We start from the raw sequence: 17,126 nt of genomic DNA on the forward strand, positions 1-17,126 counted from the left end.
TCAGAGTGTTCGTGTGTCAGTATTTGTGCACGTACGTCCATGTTTGAGCAGTATCGATGCGAGTCTGTGGAGATGACTTATGTGTGTGCACGGGCGCGCTGAGTGTGCTCGTCTATCAGTTAGGCCGCATGCTGGCACGCTCCACTTTCTCAATGTCAAGCTAACACATATTCAGCAGCAACTAACGTCACAACACTTGACACATATCTCACCCACAGACATTCTTTCCCAGCACACATCCAGAGTGGCATCGGTAAGCCTATTGTCATTACTATAGAATATGTCATTGTCAGCTTCCATCATCACATAAAGAAATGACACACAGGTTTGGTCTGAGTCACACAGATTAGAAATTTAGACTTGAGTTCTTACTACGGCTCTCAAATATGAAAATCTTAAACAAATCATCATCATTACAAGCTTCTCCCCATATAATTATACTGTAGTATGTATAAAGAGCAAATATATATGGGGTACTTGGGTACTGACAGTGGGTCTAGACAATTTATTACAATAGACTTTTTTGGAAAGTGGACATTTTGACATGTCACAGTAGGAAAAGCAGTTGTAAATAAGAAAGTTAATGATGGCTGAATTCATTTAGCTGCTTCGGTTTCACAGTCCTGGTATTGTGCCTGCTGGATCACTGTCACGCTGTCATGGCTCAGTGTGACACTTGAATAGAGCAGAGTTAGTGTTAATGTTATTAGCAACACCTGCACTTTTCTAGCACTGACAGTCACATTGTCTGCTGTATTGCGGTGTGTTGATGCCCACGTAGCAAAGATCTAGAAAAGAGATGTAGCTGTACATTTTGTTTGGGTAAAAAAGGAAGTAAAAACTAAAATTCTTGGTACTATACTTGGTACTATACTTGGTTATTGTGTTAGTGTAATACCCTTTATTTTGCATCTCCAAAAAATAAATTAAAAACAAAACAAACAAAAAACCTGTAGCTTGTATGGGCCATTGATATTGTTGAGCTGCTATTATCACACCGGCCTAAATATGACAACTTTTGTTTTCTTTTTTGTACAACAGAGGTGAGGTCTTCTTACATTTGTAGATGACACATAATATCATCATTCACTCAAACTCTGCCAGTTGCACACTGTGCTGTCTCTGTCTCTGTCCTTCACTTTCACCGGTGAAGAAAAGAAGAGCAGTGGTTACTGTGTGTGTGTGTGAGTGAGTGAGTGAGTGTGTGTGTATGTGTGTGTGTTCATTATGGTTAACATCATGATTCATGGTGACTGGTTAGATGGAACAATTGACAAACTCCTACATTCCTCTGTTACAAGCTTTTTGCAGGGCTTTCAACCACATTACAGGGTCTTCACTCATGGATAGATGAGAAGGTTATGCTGTGGATCTAAACCCCTCTCTAATGACAACAAATGCTGTGAGCAGTTTTGGAATTGTTTTATCAAACCAGATATTTTTTTCACATTTCCTGCATTAGATTTAAATAACGTAATCAACCTGCCAAACAGTGGACAAACTGCTGACAAAGAAATAAAATGGCCTGCCAAGAATATGAATATGACTATGAATATGTGATCCGTCAAATGATATACCTGACAAATCAAGATATAAAAATTATATAAACAAATCAAATTTGACAGAATGTGTTCCTTATTGATTTGACATCTGTGACAGTTCATTATTATCATTACATTCATCATCCTTAATTAAAACGATGCAGGATGAACATGTCAAGTCTTTTTTCACTCAGATTGCTTGATTAAAAAGTGCATGTTCTGCACAAGGGGGCACTCTCTTATTATCACTGTTGTTTCATATTTGACCGGTATGTTATTATTATGCATTGCACAGGTGAGAGTTATTCATGTTCTGTGTACACAACTCCTGAGCACATTTCCACACCACAGCAGAGTCTACAGCTGCTGTCATTTACAGTAAATAGCTCGGAGCATATCAGTTCCACCACACATTGATTTCTGTCAGTCTTCCCTCGTGTCGCTGTGCACTTTGTTTGCCTGCGTTTCTGCATTGGCAACATTTGCATCTGGCCTGTGTGAATTCAGTTCAGCACTTTCATGGTTACATGTTTTCTTGTTTGAATTTTAATCAAACATGGGCCACCCTTTTTTTAGCCAGGGATGTGATTTGGCTTTGACGGGGTCGCATCGTTTTTGGCTCTGATCTGTAGCTGTTCCCATGAACACCATCAGATATTCAGAGTGCCATCTATGATGTCGCAGTTTTCCATCCTCCTCGCCAGCTTCATCAGTTTTGACACAGAGAAACAGACTTGTGCTTTTGGGCTCCTGACAAATTACAGCAGCACAATCGACAGTGCTTGGATAATTCGACATGTAACGCTTGTGGGAAATTTGAGCAAAAAAAAGAAAGACACAAAACAAGACAAATAACAACAGCAAGAAACTAACCCCTGCTCTCCTGAGGGTTTGAAGCAAAAGGCATCATCCAATTGTCCTGTGGGATTTTGTAATCCAGTGAGGGGTGAGGAGCATGTTTTGGTATCACAGAGCCTGGTGGCCGTCTCCAAGGAGAACGCAGGTACATATAGATCCCCTTTCCTTTCCCTGGAGGTAAGAGTCAGAGGTCAAGGTGGGCTAGATCGCTGTTTGATCCACAGAGGGAAGGTTTACAACATCCAGCGCTTTAATAGAGACCAGAGGGAGAGGAGGAGCAGCCGAAGCTGGTAGGGATGTAGCACAGTGGCGCTGTTTCCCATCCAGTCTCCCTCCCTTTCTCCTAATGAGCATTCTATTAGCAGCTAGGGGACGGATTTAGGCAGTTAGGCATACGGAGAAGGCTGGCTAACAATGCAAGTGGTTAGCTAAACAGCTGTTCTCTATCTCTGCTGCCACCTCCCATCCCCGGCTAATGAAGCCCTCACCGATGAGCAGGAGTCCCGGGACATGCCAGAAAAAAAGCTACAGATACCCAGGCAGGGAATCTCAATCACTCAAAGGCCTCATACAAAAAAAAAAAAGTCTGTGTGGAGGATAGCTTCAGAGATAGGACAAGCAAAGCTCCAATTAGATAGTGGCTCTAAGGGAAACCCTAAGAATAGCACATTGGGCAAGTGCAGACATTTTTTATGAGCACTCTGTGTGCCTGTGTGTGTTTGGGAAGTAAACACTCCTCTGCATTGTCTTTCTGACTGAGAAACGGCAGAAACCACCACCACACTTGTATAATGGATAATAAGCGAATCGCTGTGATGATTTTTTTGTGTGTGAAATGTTACACCGCTTCTTTTCATTACGCTCCACATTGTGAGTGTGGGGCTACCAGTGGCGGGCATCGATCATGATTAGTGGAGTGTCATTTGGCTTTGTCAACATCTGAAATACTGTGGAGGATGCATGCTCTCCAAACAGCCTTCACTTGAACAAGGAGAAACGCTGCAGGAGAGATGCCAATTTTTCATTTTCTAAAAACATGCTGCATTATATTTGGTGAAGGAAAAGCAGTGTTTGATTCAATTAAACTTCAAGGGTCAGGGTCACCTTCTCATGATACATGGGTTAATCTTTCCTTAGCATGTATTCCTTTCTTTCTTCTTCTTTGTTGAGCAGTCTCCTCAGCTGCCAAGGCTGAAGCTTGCTATAAATGAAGAGCTGGTCTGAATGTGGGTCTGCGGCACAGCTCAGGTGTGAGGAACGTCTCTACTTTTACTCTGCAGCAATTAGCCAGGTGTGCATAGGTGTGAAAATAGGCAGAAGTTTTCAGCACTCTGCAATTTCTATTCTCCTCCTTATTCACACAGCCACTTGTGCCGCTGTGGAGAATACTAAAGTGCTCGTGGACCGCTTTCAGGAAAAACTTTCCTTTTAGTGTTTGCTCTGATTGGGATTTTTCCCCCAACTCATTGGTCTTCTTCTTGTGCTTCATCTAACAGAGAGAAGCCTTAACAGATAGAAGGTTTCTGATCTGCTCCATTGCTGCGCTTTGTCAGCAAACACTTCCTCTGCACTTCCTGCAGCTGCTTCACAATAAAAGCCTTCCAGCTGTTCAGGGGATATAATCAATTTTCTAACCAGAACCTGTGTTGTTGTTGCTTGATTGCTGTATCAATCTGCACTAATCACATGAGTCTGTTTTGGTCTTAAACAATGAAATGCCTGTGTGTTGACCCATGTGTAGACTCTATCTCCAACCAATTCATGTCTAAAGATGGTCGTGATGATAGCTAAGCTTTTGTTTGTCCGTTTTATTGTTTTTCAGTGAAATTACTCTGCTTGTAAATTCAGCTAACTGACTGCAATCTAAAATAACTTTCTCCAAACATTCTCTATTTTCAATTATTTTTTATAAAGTCTTTCCAGGAAAATGATGGGTTTGTAAAATAAATTGTTATGATTTTATTTCTTAACAAGAACAGGCTTTTTAAAAGCCTAACCAGCCTGAAAGACATACAATTGTGGTGTAAGGACACTGAGTGTTTTCTTTCTGTATCTATTTTATTGGAATAACCTTAAAAAATAGCCTTCATGCATTTAACTCCCTTCAGGTCACAGACACCACAATATTCCCCCAAAATATGAAATACAAGATGCAGCCCTGGTTTCTCTGGTTCAGATTCTGTCGTTGCCAGAGTCAAAAATGTATAAGTCCCACACATGAGGGCTTTAGGTGCCCCAGGAGGGCTTTTTCTGTTAAGTGGCTGCTCCAAGTGTTGCATCTCTAAGGTCAGCCACTCCACACTAATCCTGTAATATTTTTAACACTGTGCAAGCTGGGGATTTTGTGGTATTTCTTTGCAAACAGATGATCAGAGATTTTTTTTTATATCTATCTGACACAGACAAACCTCCATCAGTACATGTGCATTATATTCCCTATTTAACATCCAACAGCTCTTGATGTCAGACAGCCTCTCACACCGCCTTCTTTTTAGCTCGTCTAGAAAAAGGTGTGAATGATTTGCTGTCACATGGTGGTTTGGATGACATGTTGTACAAGCTACTTTGTTAGAAGCATGCAGAAGCCTTGAATCTGTGATTAGAACAACCAGACGCTGTTTTCTATTCAGGTCCAAGTCACGCTGCAGTTTTGTCTGTCAGTCTGCAGCAACAGGTTGCAGCAAGTCTCAGCGCAGATGTTATCCAAATATCAACACTGGTAGTTGAAGTATGCAAGAGAAAGAAATTGTCCTCAAGTTGTGAAATAGCTCATTGACAGTATTGTTCTCTAGCAGTTACATTCGATTTGGGGAGTCACTCTCTTTTACCACTGAAAAGGATCTATAGCTTATGTTACCTCTCTAAGCTAAAAATCTATTACAGCCTTGCAGGCCCGAGAGCTAAAGATTTAGTCTTTTTGTCAGGTTGCACAATGTTGCCCCTTTATAGTAGAGGTTTCGGCTTGTCAGCATGTTTGCTGAAGTTCCTCTCATTGGGGATTTCATTGTGCTCAGACGATGCAAATTTCACAGCTAAGGCTAATGCATTTGCACTGCCTGCAACTGAACGTCTTGGTAGGCAGGCTACAGCTTGTGACTGCATCTGCACATATGTAAATCAAACATGCACAAGCGCATATACAGACACACATAGGCTGGATAGTTAAATTGTACACTCAGAGTGCATTGTGTTACTGATAGGGATCCAGATGGCATACACAAAGTCCATTCTCTGTATCACATTGTTATAGGCTCTCTCTCACCAAGCATAACACTAGCTTAGTCCTACAGCAAAGTAATTGGACTGATGTTTTTCCTACACAACACTTCTTATCACGCATTGAAAAAATAAATTTCCCTCCGAATCATTTTCGTCTGTAAGCACAGACTGTGGCAAGCCAGCTCTATGTAAACAGAATGATATATTCCTGGATGCCTATAATCATGCAGTAAACAAGTCTTTTTCCTCTCCATGCAGACGAAGCAGTTATACCAAAATTAACTGAGCACAAAGTCGTCCATTTCCTATTTCAAAAATAACTTAGAAGTTAAAAAAAGGGGAAAAAAAGCCGAAACAGTTCGAAACACCTGGTAATGTTCCCTTCCCGCTGCAGAATATGTTTATAAATCACATGTTATGCAAACCTGTGAAATTGTGGAGGAATGAGCCGGTGCTCTCAAGCATAGCGCGGCTTCGTAGCGGCTCCGCTGTATCCGTCTGTTATTCATGCAGAGGCACTGAGTGTTTTTCTCTCAGTGGAGATAAACAGATGCACTGGCACTAAAGGACTGACCTAGCTAGCCGCAGAGGTGAGCTGTCAGCAACAACAAGCACAGTGCTCGTGGTCATCACCAAAGGCCAAAGTTCAGCTAATTACACTGTAGTTGTTCATCTGGCAGACAAACACGGAAACAACAATCTATTTAACAACACACGCTTCACCATCTAGCCAGCCGTGCTGCCTGGTGTGGAATGGCTAATGAATAAACACTTACACAGTCATGGCTAGAAGACCAAGAAAAATGAAAGAAATAAAAATGTGCAGTGAGGACAAGAATGGAAAACAAACAGTGCAAGGGAAAGGATGGATGGACATAATGAAATGTGAAAATAGCGTAAGGGAAACTAGTGAGGCGGTGGCAGAAATTGGGCCAATATATGTGTGGAACAAGAGGGAATAAAGCGAGGGTGAGAGAGTGAGAGGGAGGGAGCGATGGAGAAGGTGTGAGAGGAGGAGGGAGGTCAGTGGAGATGGGCGGAGAAGGAGGGGGAGAGATGAGCCCCCAGTGCTCAGCTGTCAGTGCTTCCTCTGCAGGTGGGGCAGGAGGAGTGCCAAGTCCCTCTCTCCCACTCACACAGACACCCATGCATCGCTCTATAATGGATGCTTTACACTGGTGCCAGAGAAAGAAAGAGTGAGGCAGAGAGGGAGACATGGTGAGAAGACGAAAGAGAGACATGGGGGAGGGATGGGTACTGGAAAAAGAAAGAAACTGCTATGAGGAACAGGGAAAAGGAGCTGAAGAAAATGCCTCAGAGATTAAGGCGGTGGAGGTGAGGCAAGCGTGAAGGGGAAATTGACAGAGACAGACAGGTGGACGGACAGACAGACAGACAGACAGACGGACAGACAAGAACTTCTATCAAGTCATTACACCAATCAAGAGAGGAAACAGACGAGACAGTCTGGCAGCAATATGATGCAGCTATTGGTTTAATTGATCTAAAGCCTAACAGGATCAAAGAATGACCGGGCACAGCCAGGAGCTGCAGCCACCGTCCCCCCTCCACCATGACTGACTGTCACTGTCCATTATGAGGTGTATGAATGCGCCCTTGACAATGATTTATCAAGAGTGATTCATAGATGGCATCTACCTGAACTAATGACTTGCCAGCGTCTTCACCGGGGATTGCAGGTCATCAACAGATGACATATTCTGTAGACACCTCGTTCATCAGCCACGATTAGATTCCAAAAGCAATCTCAGCGATACATCACCAGATGGGTCTCATTGTATTGTCTTGGAGAATATTGCTGAGACAGCCCGTGTGTGCCACATGTCGCTCAAGCTGCCAGAGCCCACTGGTACAGTTGTGGATCTGGGGCTACAGGCATATGCAATGCACTGAGCTATTACCTCAGTTGATGGAGGCATGGATTTACTAAAGTACTCAATTATCCCCTGCTTCTTTCTCTGACCTGCTGCTCGGCTCTTTAACACCTATAACTCCATGCTTTATAGGCTCAACTACCTGCAGCAAGGAGAGACAGACTGATGGCTGGACTACGTGAATGAACTGCCTTTACCGTTTTTGGGCCATTTGTCAATTCTTCATTCCTCCGCTCTCTTCTGGCTAGCGATAGGTAAAGCTGCTTTCTCTCTGATGGACAGCCCAGCTGGATATTATTTTCAAGAGTGTTACCTCAGACCGACTATTTGACCTCAGTGGAGTCATCTTTATCCTAATAACGCCCTCCCACCTCAAATTACTCCAGGGCTGCCCTTTTTTTTTCTCTTTAGCTCAATCCAACTTTCGCTTCATTTTCTCTTTGCGACACAGAGAAGTCAAGAGAGAGAAAAAAAACCTATTTGCTGACTGAATTAGCCGCTTTCCAATTTCTTTCAAGTTCAAAAGAGAGTAATACCTTTTTTATTTGGTATGTAATCCTCTATCTTTGTTTTTTTTTTAATTCCTCTGCTCTACGAGGCCAAGACACTGCCATTCAAAGTGATGGAAAAATACCACATAGGGCACTTGTTAAAATCACTTTGCTTTTTCCACACAATGACGACCACAATATATGGCAGACAACAAAGCTGAATAGTCAGCGTAAATAAATACAAGCATTCTTGCTCTGCAGAGATGGCATCCCCCTGGTTTAATTATCGCTGTTGTCAATCGAGGTGGAAGAATACGGCACCTGACAAGGCGTGTCCCCATTCTCTCATCTCACATAGGCCTTTTTCACACCCTGAGATGCACAGACACCCTTCAGCAAACAGCCAAATCAAACCTTGAGATGGAGCCACTCTATTGCCCCAAACACCCAGGTAACTTTACAGTGTCGAGCAGCTGAATGCCTTTGACACCTCAGAAATGGGGTCTATTCAACTTCGACAATTGTCCCTGGTTTTTCTCAAGCACAAAGCATTTGCACAACAATGGCAGCTGCATCGCGTATGAATAACATCCCAGGGATGTGGTTATGCAGCTATCTTTCCCAGTGACTCCAATTCACATTCCAGCTCTTGCAAGGTGCCTTTATTTAATGCTGAGACTCCAGTGGCGATGGATGCCTGCTCCAGGATGCCTGAGCCTACAGAAATGAAGTTGACACATGGATCACACCTCCACATCTGTATGATGAGAGCTCCGTACGGGGACATTATGGAGTGGGGGTGTGCGGGGCCTGTAGGCCATTCCATAAGGAAAGCCTCCCATGGGTCTCATTTCAGAGAGGAAACCCACACATGCTATTTTCAAAGGTCACAGCCAGATGTAACATTACAACTAAAGCAGTGATGTAGTGCAACACTCTTCATCTGTGTGGCCTGTTGGCCTCTTTCTCCATTTTGCTACACAGGGTAATTTGGAGCTACATTTGAAGTAGCCTTAGATTATGTGTTGATATTTCCAGATACAGCGATGAAGTGCACAACTTCTTAAGTGTAACACATCCTCACAATTCCCAGCAGCAACGCTACAACAGAGTTTGTGTTGTTGTTCCCTCTGAGGACAGCCACAAGCCTGCATGTACGCTAAATGATTGTCAGAGCAGAGGTTAGGTGCTCATGGCAATGCTGGCTTTGAATCCCACACTGTATCAGCATGATTGACAGAGGCAGATTGATTTGAGGCCCAATAAACGTTGTTGTCAGTCTTATTTCCACCTTCTATAGACCCACAAGTTAAATACATGCCACAAACAGCACAGCAGTCATTTGCACAGATTGTGCAGTGAAGTCAGCAGAGGCTCCCGGACAAGACCTTACAAGGAGGTCTGCTCCCTCACCTGCCCCTGTTGTAGGTGAAGTCGTGCAGGTGGAGTCACTCTGAATGTCATTAATCCTAATGCATTTCCAATACATTTTTTGAAAAGATTAAGAATAATTCACCTCTCTATTAACGCAGTGTAGAAAGCAAGTCTGACACATGTTTAGGGCTACACCTAGTCATTATCTCCAATTAACCTGTCCATCAAATACAAGAGAATATAGGGAAAAAAATACCCACACAATTTCCATAAAGACCAAGTTTGCATATTCAGTTTACTTGTATTATCTGATCAGCCGCCCCAAATCCAAATATATTATTATCATTATAGAAGAACAGCAGTGGAGGAAAAGCAGGAAATATTTGTTTATGAGGAATCAGCAACTTTTGACATCTTTGCTTAAACTGCTTAAAAGGTTGACTGATAATCAAATTATAATTAATTTAGTTTAATTGATTTCAGTTAATTGTGTCAGCTCAACACTATACAGCATTGCTTTGAATGTATGTTTATACAAAGTAATATCTATATATATACATACAGAGTCTAGTATGGAACTACTGTAGAATATCAGTTATGACAAAATGAAAGTATAAATAAATGAATAAAGGTCCAAATTAAATACAGGTACTAAATATAATTCTCCTTTGAAGCACAACTCTCACCTCCTGACCGAGCTCTGTCAAACCTGGCTGCATCTGAATACTGCTGGTCTGGTGTTTTCACACAAATGTGGAACCACAGCCAGATAGTGAATCAAATTTAGGACTAATGAAGCAACTGATATTATGAGATGACAAAAAAGCAACAGGATTTGTCAATTTTCTGCCTAAAACTATCATTTAATTTGATATGCTACTTACTTGTCACCTCATCATTTTATATGAAATAACACAACACAGGAGGAGGTCTTGTGTCCCCCGTATGTGGTGGTGGGATTAAAAAGGCGTTTTAACTGAAACACCATAACTGTGATGAGCATTACAGTACAGGGTGGATCCCATGACTGAAACAGTATATATCATATAAAGTAAAGACTCAAACATTAAGTTTTAAAATGTAAGACCCCACATATTCATTGAATTAAACTTTCATCAACTAATTTTAATCTACTAATCCTCCAAAAGCACACATCCGCGTTTCTAGGCTATAATATACAGTAATAAAAATCAGGCCACATTCACTAAGATGTGTGTGTCCTTTGAGTTACCGTTATTTGCCAGCCGCCCTTTGCCTTCAGATGATTCACCCACTGTACATACTTGATCATAAAGGACATGGCAGCTTGTGTCTTGGTGTAATCATTACATCACACTTAAGTCGCTCTGTTCAAGCCCTAGTTTCTCAAGCAATCAGCTGAAGGAAATTGTACAGTAATACATCAATTCCTATGACTTCCGAGTCACATCCTTTCCAGGACTACATAAATCATAAATTCTCGTCAGAAAGAGCAGCCATCAATAAAGTTAATATTTCAGATTTGATTTGAGAAAGATGTCCTGCCACGCCATTTGATTTTTTCAATTTCTTTGATCCTCTATTTCTACACATCCCACGATGCTTTCCTTCACTTAATTACCACCTATGCTATCCTTCACACTAAATTGATTCAAAAACGTGTTACCCTCTGCTGAAAACAGAGTACCTGCCACACTGCCCTCTTAATACTCATGGTTCAAGGGGTTTCACTGTTTGCAAGGTGGTGTCTTGCATTAAAAAGCCTTGGTTCTCATTGCACCACCATAATAAAACCCAAGCATTTAACATGCACATTTATGGTCCTCAATAACCCAGAAGTCTTAATAAAAATGAAAGCTGACATTGGCATGAGGGATCCTCCACACTAGCTGTCTTTAATGTCCAAGACGTTCCATTAAAAGCGGAGCACTTCCTCAGAAGCAGAGCTTTTATCCTGATTGCTTACAGGAAGAGAGGAAAAAAAAGAAACCAAATGACCTTCAGCGCCTCTACAGCCAGCTCTTCCCTCATGTGTGCTTTGTGGATAGACACTCTTGTGTGCACATACATGGGCAGCTGGGAAATACACGCCTATGCAGACAGATCGTGCATAGATATACTGTAAGTTTGGACTCTCTTATGTGCATGCAGTGAGAAGGATGTATATATGAATACACATGAGTCATTGGTACTTGGTATTCTGTTCACATGCAGAGAGAAATCATCTCACTTTTTAAATAATAATGATTATTAGGAGATAGCGAAAAAGCCAAATCTGCACGTTCAATTAATGTCTGTGCGATGCCAGATAGATAATACGCAGGACTGGCTAATGTCCTTGCTTCTGAACTTCTTCAGCCGTTTTCTGTTTGAAGCTGGAGAAAAAAAAGATGGGGACAGAGATTTCCCTCTGTGGGAACACAACTGTTGAGCTACATTTAATAAGCTGGTCAAAAACACTCTCCTGCCGAGAGAGACTGTGCTTTTAATGACCATTCTGCTTCCAAAGTCTCAGATGTGCAGCTAGATTGCTTGCTACATTGCAGACGAGGCAGCCATCTTATTAATAGGCACGCACCACACATGCTGCAGACTTGGGAGCAGAAACCCAGAGAGAGGGAAGGAGGAAGAGAGAGACGCACACTGGCACATGGAGAGAAAGCATGTGTCTCTCGCATGCTTTTACTGTCCGTGAAGGCAGGGAGACAGATGGGTGCAGCGAGGAGGAGATTAGATGGAGGAGGCAGGGCAAGGATCGGGGTCTAAAAAATCCAGCCCTCACGAGAGGACGTCCAGGCCAGCCTCCACGCAGGCCAGAAGGGAGAGGGCTACGTGATGGATGTACCCTGTGACTGGAGCCCTCGGCACGCCCACATGAAGACGCGACCAAGGCCAGGCCAGAGGAGCAAGCAATCAAAGAGAGAGGCCGGAGGGCTCGGATGATATAGGAGGATCCAGCTTATTAAATAGGCTTCAGGAGGAGCATGGAGCATCTGAAGTAAGTTGTCACTCTGCCACCAACAGGCATAAAAGGAGCCCCTGTTAGATGGAGAGTCTATGCACTGTAGGCAGTGATGACAGACTGTGTACAGTAAGAGTGGGAATACTGTCATTAAATACACCGACACACCAGGGAGCTCCAGAACAGTGTGTCATCTCTGATTTACTCTCTCTCTCTTTTTTTTTCTTACCTGGGCCTCGCTTTTCCTGCGTCTGAGCAGCAGGTGAAGGGAAATGTTTGTGTGTGAGTGCACGCAAGCAGAAATGTGATTTCCATCCCATGTTATAATATCCCGCCTTTCTCTACTCCGGAACTCACACATTCAATGTGCCACAGCTCCCTCTATTTCTAGGGAGAGAGTATGAATTTTCATTTGTGAGCGAGTCGTAATAAAAAGTCAAATCCGGCTAGGAGGGAGGAGCCATCATGGATTGTTTACAATTTTCTTTCCTGACTTGATTTCCGTTCGGAGTGCAAAGTAGGAAACTCAATATTAGGTGCTTTTCCTCAGATGCAACAGTCTGCTAACACGGATAGAAAATCATTACACAAATCCATTACCAGAGGCGACCTGAAACCAGGTGTGCTCATGCCACAGTGTATAATTCATTTGATTATAGATTTTTACTTCAATTTTCAACGCTGCGCGGATCCAGACACTTTGATTCCTTCCTTGTTTACTGCGTTGTCCTGGCAACAAGAGCATCCTACGTGTTTTCACTTCAATGGGTAAGACTATAGGAGAGGAGGAGCAGATTACAGCAGTGGTTTGTGAAACAGGTGCAAAAAGACATTTCTTCACTTGAATTTCCTGTCACATCCTGCAGCCCACTCCAGTCCTAAACTTTATATAATTACAACAATCTGTGCACCGAGAGAGACTGTGTGAAATCTGATTGCCATTGGTAACATTCACAGCAAGAATCCTGGCGTGATAGAAGGCTTCCTGTTTCAATTTCCTAGGATCCCTCAAGTTTCACTGGCTCTTTTTTTCATCCCATCAGTGGGGCATACATTTCCATTCAGGGGAAAAAACAGACCTGGTAATATCCAATTTACTGGAAGGCAGAGGAGATGGTTTCACTGGCAGTATAATAACATGCTACATGGAGCGTAGCATTATGGAGTATGAATAAAAAAGGCATTTATAGTAAAAATTCAATCGAAAAGCAGTCATCATTCATCGGAGGAAATCAAGGCAATTAGTAACACTTTAATGCAAATTGGAGAACGCAAAAAAAAATCACAAATCCCTGGCACTGTAAGAGAGAGAAGAGCAGCTCAAATGACCTCTTTCAAACGTACGTGTGGTTTGTGACTCAGAAAACCCTGAGCAAAGATTTTTATTCTACCTAGTGACAAGAAAAAAACAATTTCATGTTTGTGTTGGTGTGTGTTAGTTTGTTTGCGGCGGTGCCACTTAATAGTTCCTTGACCACAGTGCTGCCTAACACCAATCTTCCCTCTAACGCAACACTGATCTCTTTAATGCAGTTCACTTCCACGTAATGTGCAGTAAAAGCCCTGTGTTGCATTTCCAACCATGTGTGTCTAAAGCACCACGGTTGTGGCTTGTTAACATGCTCGACAAGCAGCCTATGTGAGCGTGGCTGAATGTAAAGATTTCTCATTTGGAATATTACCACCGCATAGACAATGTGGTAAAAACATAAATGCGGCATATACGGCAAACACCTCAGTGTCCTGACAAGACCGGCGTGCGCGCACAATCAGTTACACACAAGAAAACAGCCAGGCTTTAAACGGATAGAGTGAATGAGTACAGTAATTCCAGGGTAAGGATTACGTGGTGTCCGTTTGGCTCTGCGGGGAGCAGTTGCACATTCACGACCGCAGCTCTGAGCACAACAGTTCATTCACATCAGCCAAAGCACTTCCTGCAAGAACTTAAGTATAGGCGGTCGCCGGTCGGGCTCAATCTTAATTCAATGATGCATTAGAGGAGCATGAGTATGAAGGATGTTTATCACATGTCCAACTTAAGCACTCATGCTGCGTTTAGTATGGGAGATGTGGCCAACATGGGCAGTAAATCATCATGAGGTGGAATTAAGGAAGCCAGCAGATAAACAACATTGCTTACAAAGAGACGAGTGTGTCTGGATGTGTCATTTAGCATCACTTTGGCTGTCACTAAAAGGGTCCCCCATGGTACACCCTGTCCTTTGTTTTATCTTGCTTACAAAGACGCAGTATACCTACACGTCTATTTCTGACACACATGATACCAGAAAACCAGCAGAGGTACGTCAAAACCCACATGTGGGCTGAAACGTGCCGTGGAGTTTCAATTCCCCCCCCGTGGGATTGAACGTCACAGTAATTTAAATGCAAACACCTGCCTCTTAAAACATTTGCCATGCTGCACAGTACAGTAGAATACATTACCCAATAACTTGTGACCTGCACTGCCAGTTTCTAATATCAAGCAGCCTACACACCGGCAGGCATGAGCTCCACAGCTGTATTACCCATCCCCCACTCCCTCGCCCGCCCTGCTCCTCCCTGCCGTGCTCTACCTTCAGAGTGGTGGGAGAGGGTGAGCAGGCTGACGCAGGAAGCGCCGATGCCAGAACCAAACACAGTGATGCGGTTGGAGTCCCCGCCGAAGAAGCCGATGTTCTCGCTGATCCACCTCAAAGCCTGGATCTGGTCCAGGAGCCCGTAGTTCCCTTTAGCAGCCTGGTCACCCGTACTGAGGAAGCCTGCAACATAAATCAAGATTAAGAGATTACAAACTCACACAGAGAAAGCTAAATCAAACAAAATAACATTGTTCTACATTCTGAATGAGACAATGAGGCAATATGCAATTTGCACATGCAACTATAGCTATACACACAGCTTGTTATTTTCCATGTGCACCTGCAATACTAAAGGTTAGCCGCAATGGCTAACCCCTCCTCGATTGTGTCCGAAGAACTGTCACATCAGGTGACAGCAGCGGTGAAATCATGACTTATTAGACGACACGGCTGTTGTAAAATAGGAGCGTGCGTGACCACATGTCATTTGCACCTTATGGGAAATCAATGGTACGTCTCCACGGGTGCACATCTATCATCAGATATATTGAGCAGCCCTGATGAAAACCATACGAATCTATGAAAACTCAGCGGACGCAGGGAGAGGGAAAAAAGACGTGATAACAAGATTTACAATCATGTTTGATGCTGCAAACACCTCCATATGGACTGCGACCTCATTACATTTCCTATCAGAGTTACCATCTTCCTCTGACAGTGTCTGGACTCTCTCTCTCCCTCACACACTCTCACACACTCACACACACACTCTGTAGAGCCACATACTTTCACTATAAACATTCACAACAGGCACTATCCGGGCACATTTTCTTCCGTGTCTGTGTAATCTGCTATATGATGCCTGAGTTGGACAGTGAGTCTCTCTTGGGTACATCAGAGCTCATGTTAACACACCACCCTCTCCCAGCTGCTCTCCAGGGCCTAAGCCCTGCTGAATGATGGGTAATCGAGAGTCGCGGGAGAAGATCAAAGGCAAGCAATCCCTGAAGTCCCCACGGTGGATTCAGTGTCCATCAAACCCCTGAACATGCATACGAGGTGACAGCTCGGAGACATGCGTGGAAACCAAGACCCCCTCTCTCTCTAGTGGCGATATCGGCAAACACTTCACAGGCAATAAATGTGTTGGTGGTGAGTGTTCCCGAGCCTCCAGTGATGGTCCTTCAGCATTGTTTCTAACATCTATTTCATGGTCTATGCCTCCGTATAATGATGAGCTCTCTGTGTTTAAGTCCTAAGGGGGAGAAGGGAATGGTTTTGATATCAGCATTACAAAAAAAAGAAGAAGATCAAATCCATGTGTTTTTTTTGACTCAGGTCAGAACATTGATCCTCGCTTTAGAAAACACAGATTAGAAAGCAGCTGCTCCAAGCTCATTAGCTGTTTATGGGTATGTACTGTATGTACTGTGCTGTATGTACGAGGACGCATGCCTGCCAATGCTTGTTTTGTGTTTTTTTTTTCTTCTTCTCATATTTGTGTGAATCAGAGACTATAGAGGGCGCAACCTCCTGCCCAACCCCCCACAGCACACCCGCTTCGCCCCGAGTGTCTGTTGGCAGCAACAAAGAGGGTGGGCAGGGGAAAGGCCAGGCCTGATCATCGATAGGAGAGAGGCGGTGGCACAGGAAGCAAAGCAGGAGACAAATGGATCAACAGATGGTCTCCTTCAGACGCATCCCTGAGGATGACAGAGCAGCAGGGCACATGCAGAGAGAGAGAGAGGGAGAGTGAAAGAGACAGGCAGAGGAACAGAGGCAGAGACAGGCAGAGAGGAGAAAGGAGCACTCCAATTGAAGAGCTTTTTCTTTTTCTCTTGCGGCTGCTCCTCGCGTTCCCTCATAACTAAAGGACAACAGCTTTTACAACTCTCGCCCCGGTGCTGTGGGGAGAGAGGAGACGTGACTCTCCCAGAATAACCCTCATTTGCGAAATGGTTCACACTTCACCAAGTGTATGTCAGATGGTTTAAGAAATGTCAGGAGACTGACATGTAAAAAGGGTTCTGTGCAACTGTTAGCCTAATTGAAAAGATATAGTAAACATTATCCATTTGGCACTGTAATATGAGGCATTACTTAATGACAAAATGTAAATCATTAGAGTTGGATCCGCAGCCGGCTGAATAAAACACCGCTCAGTGCTCTACTCTGTTGTGACTTTTTGTTTAGCCGCGTTGATTCCTCTGCATCTATAAATG

General features: G+C 43.3%; 1 protein-coding gene across 9 annotated transcripts in view; it reads right to left on the reverse strand.

The window, feature by feature from the left end:
• Window positions 1-17,126, reverse strand: part of nlgn3a (neuroligin 3a) — a gene marked incomplete at its 3' end in the record, with an annotated part of 92,666 nt that overhangs the window by 24,807 nt on the left and 50,733 nt on the right. For 6 of the 9 annotated variants that reach the window (XM_083980079.1, XM_083980078.1, XM_083980077.1 and 3 more), the window contains one exon: window positions 14,899-15,084. In XM_083980079.1, the coding sequence (XP_083836205.1) occupies window positions 14,899-15,084 (186 nt within the window). Of the gene's footprint in view, window positions 1-14,850; window positions 15,085-17,126 lie in introns of all 9 variants that reach the window. The other 3 variants (XM_083980085.1, XM_083980082.1, XM_083980083.1) reach the window with 1 other exon arrangement.

This window comes from Trachurus trachurus (genome assembly GCF_905171665.1).
Source record: "Trachurus trachurus genome assembly, chromosome: 10".
In the NCBI taxonomy this organism is placed as follows: domain Eukaryota; kingdom Metazoa; phylum Chordata; class Actinopteri; order Carangiformes; family Carangidae; genus Trachurus; species Trachurus trachurus.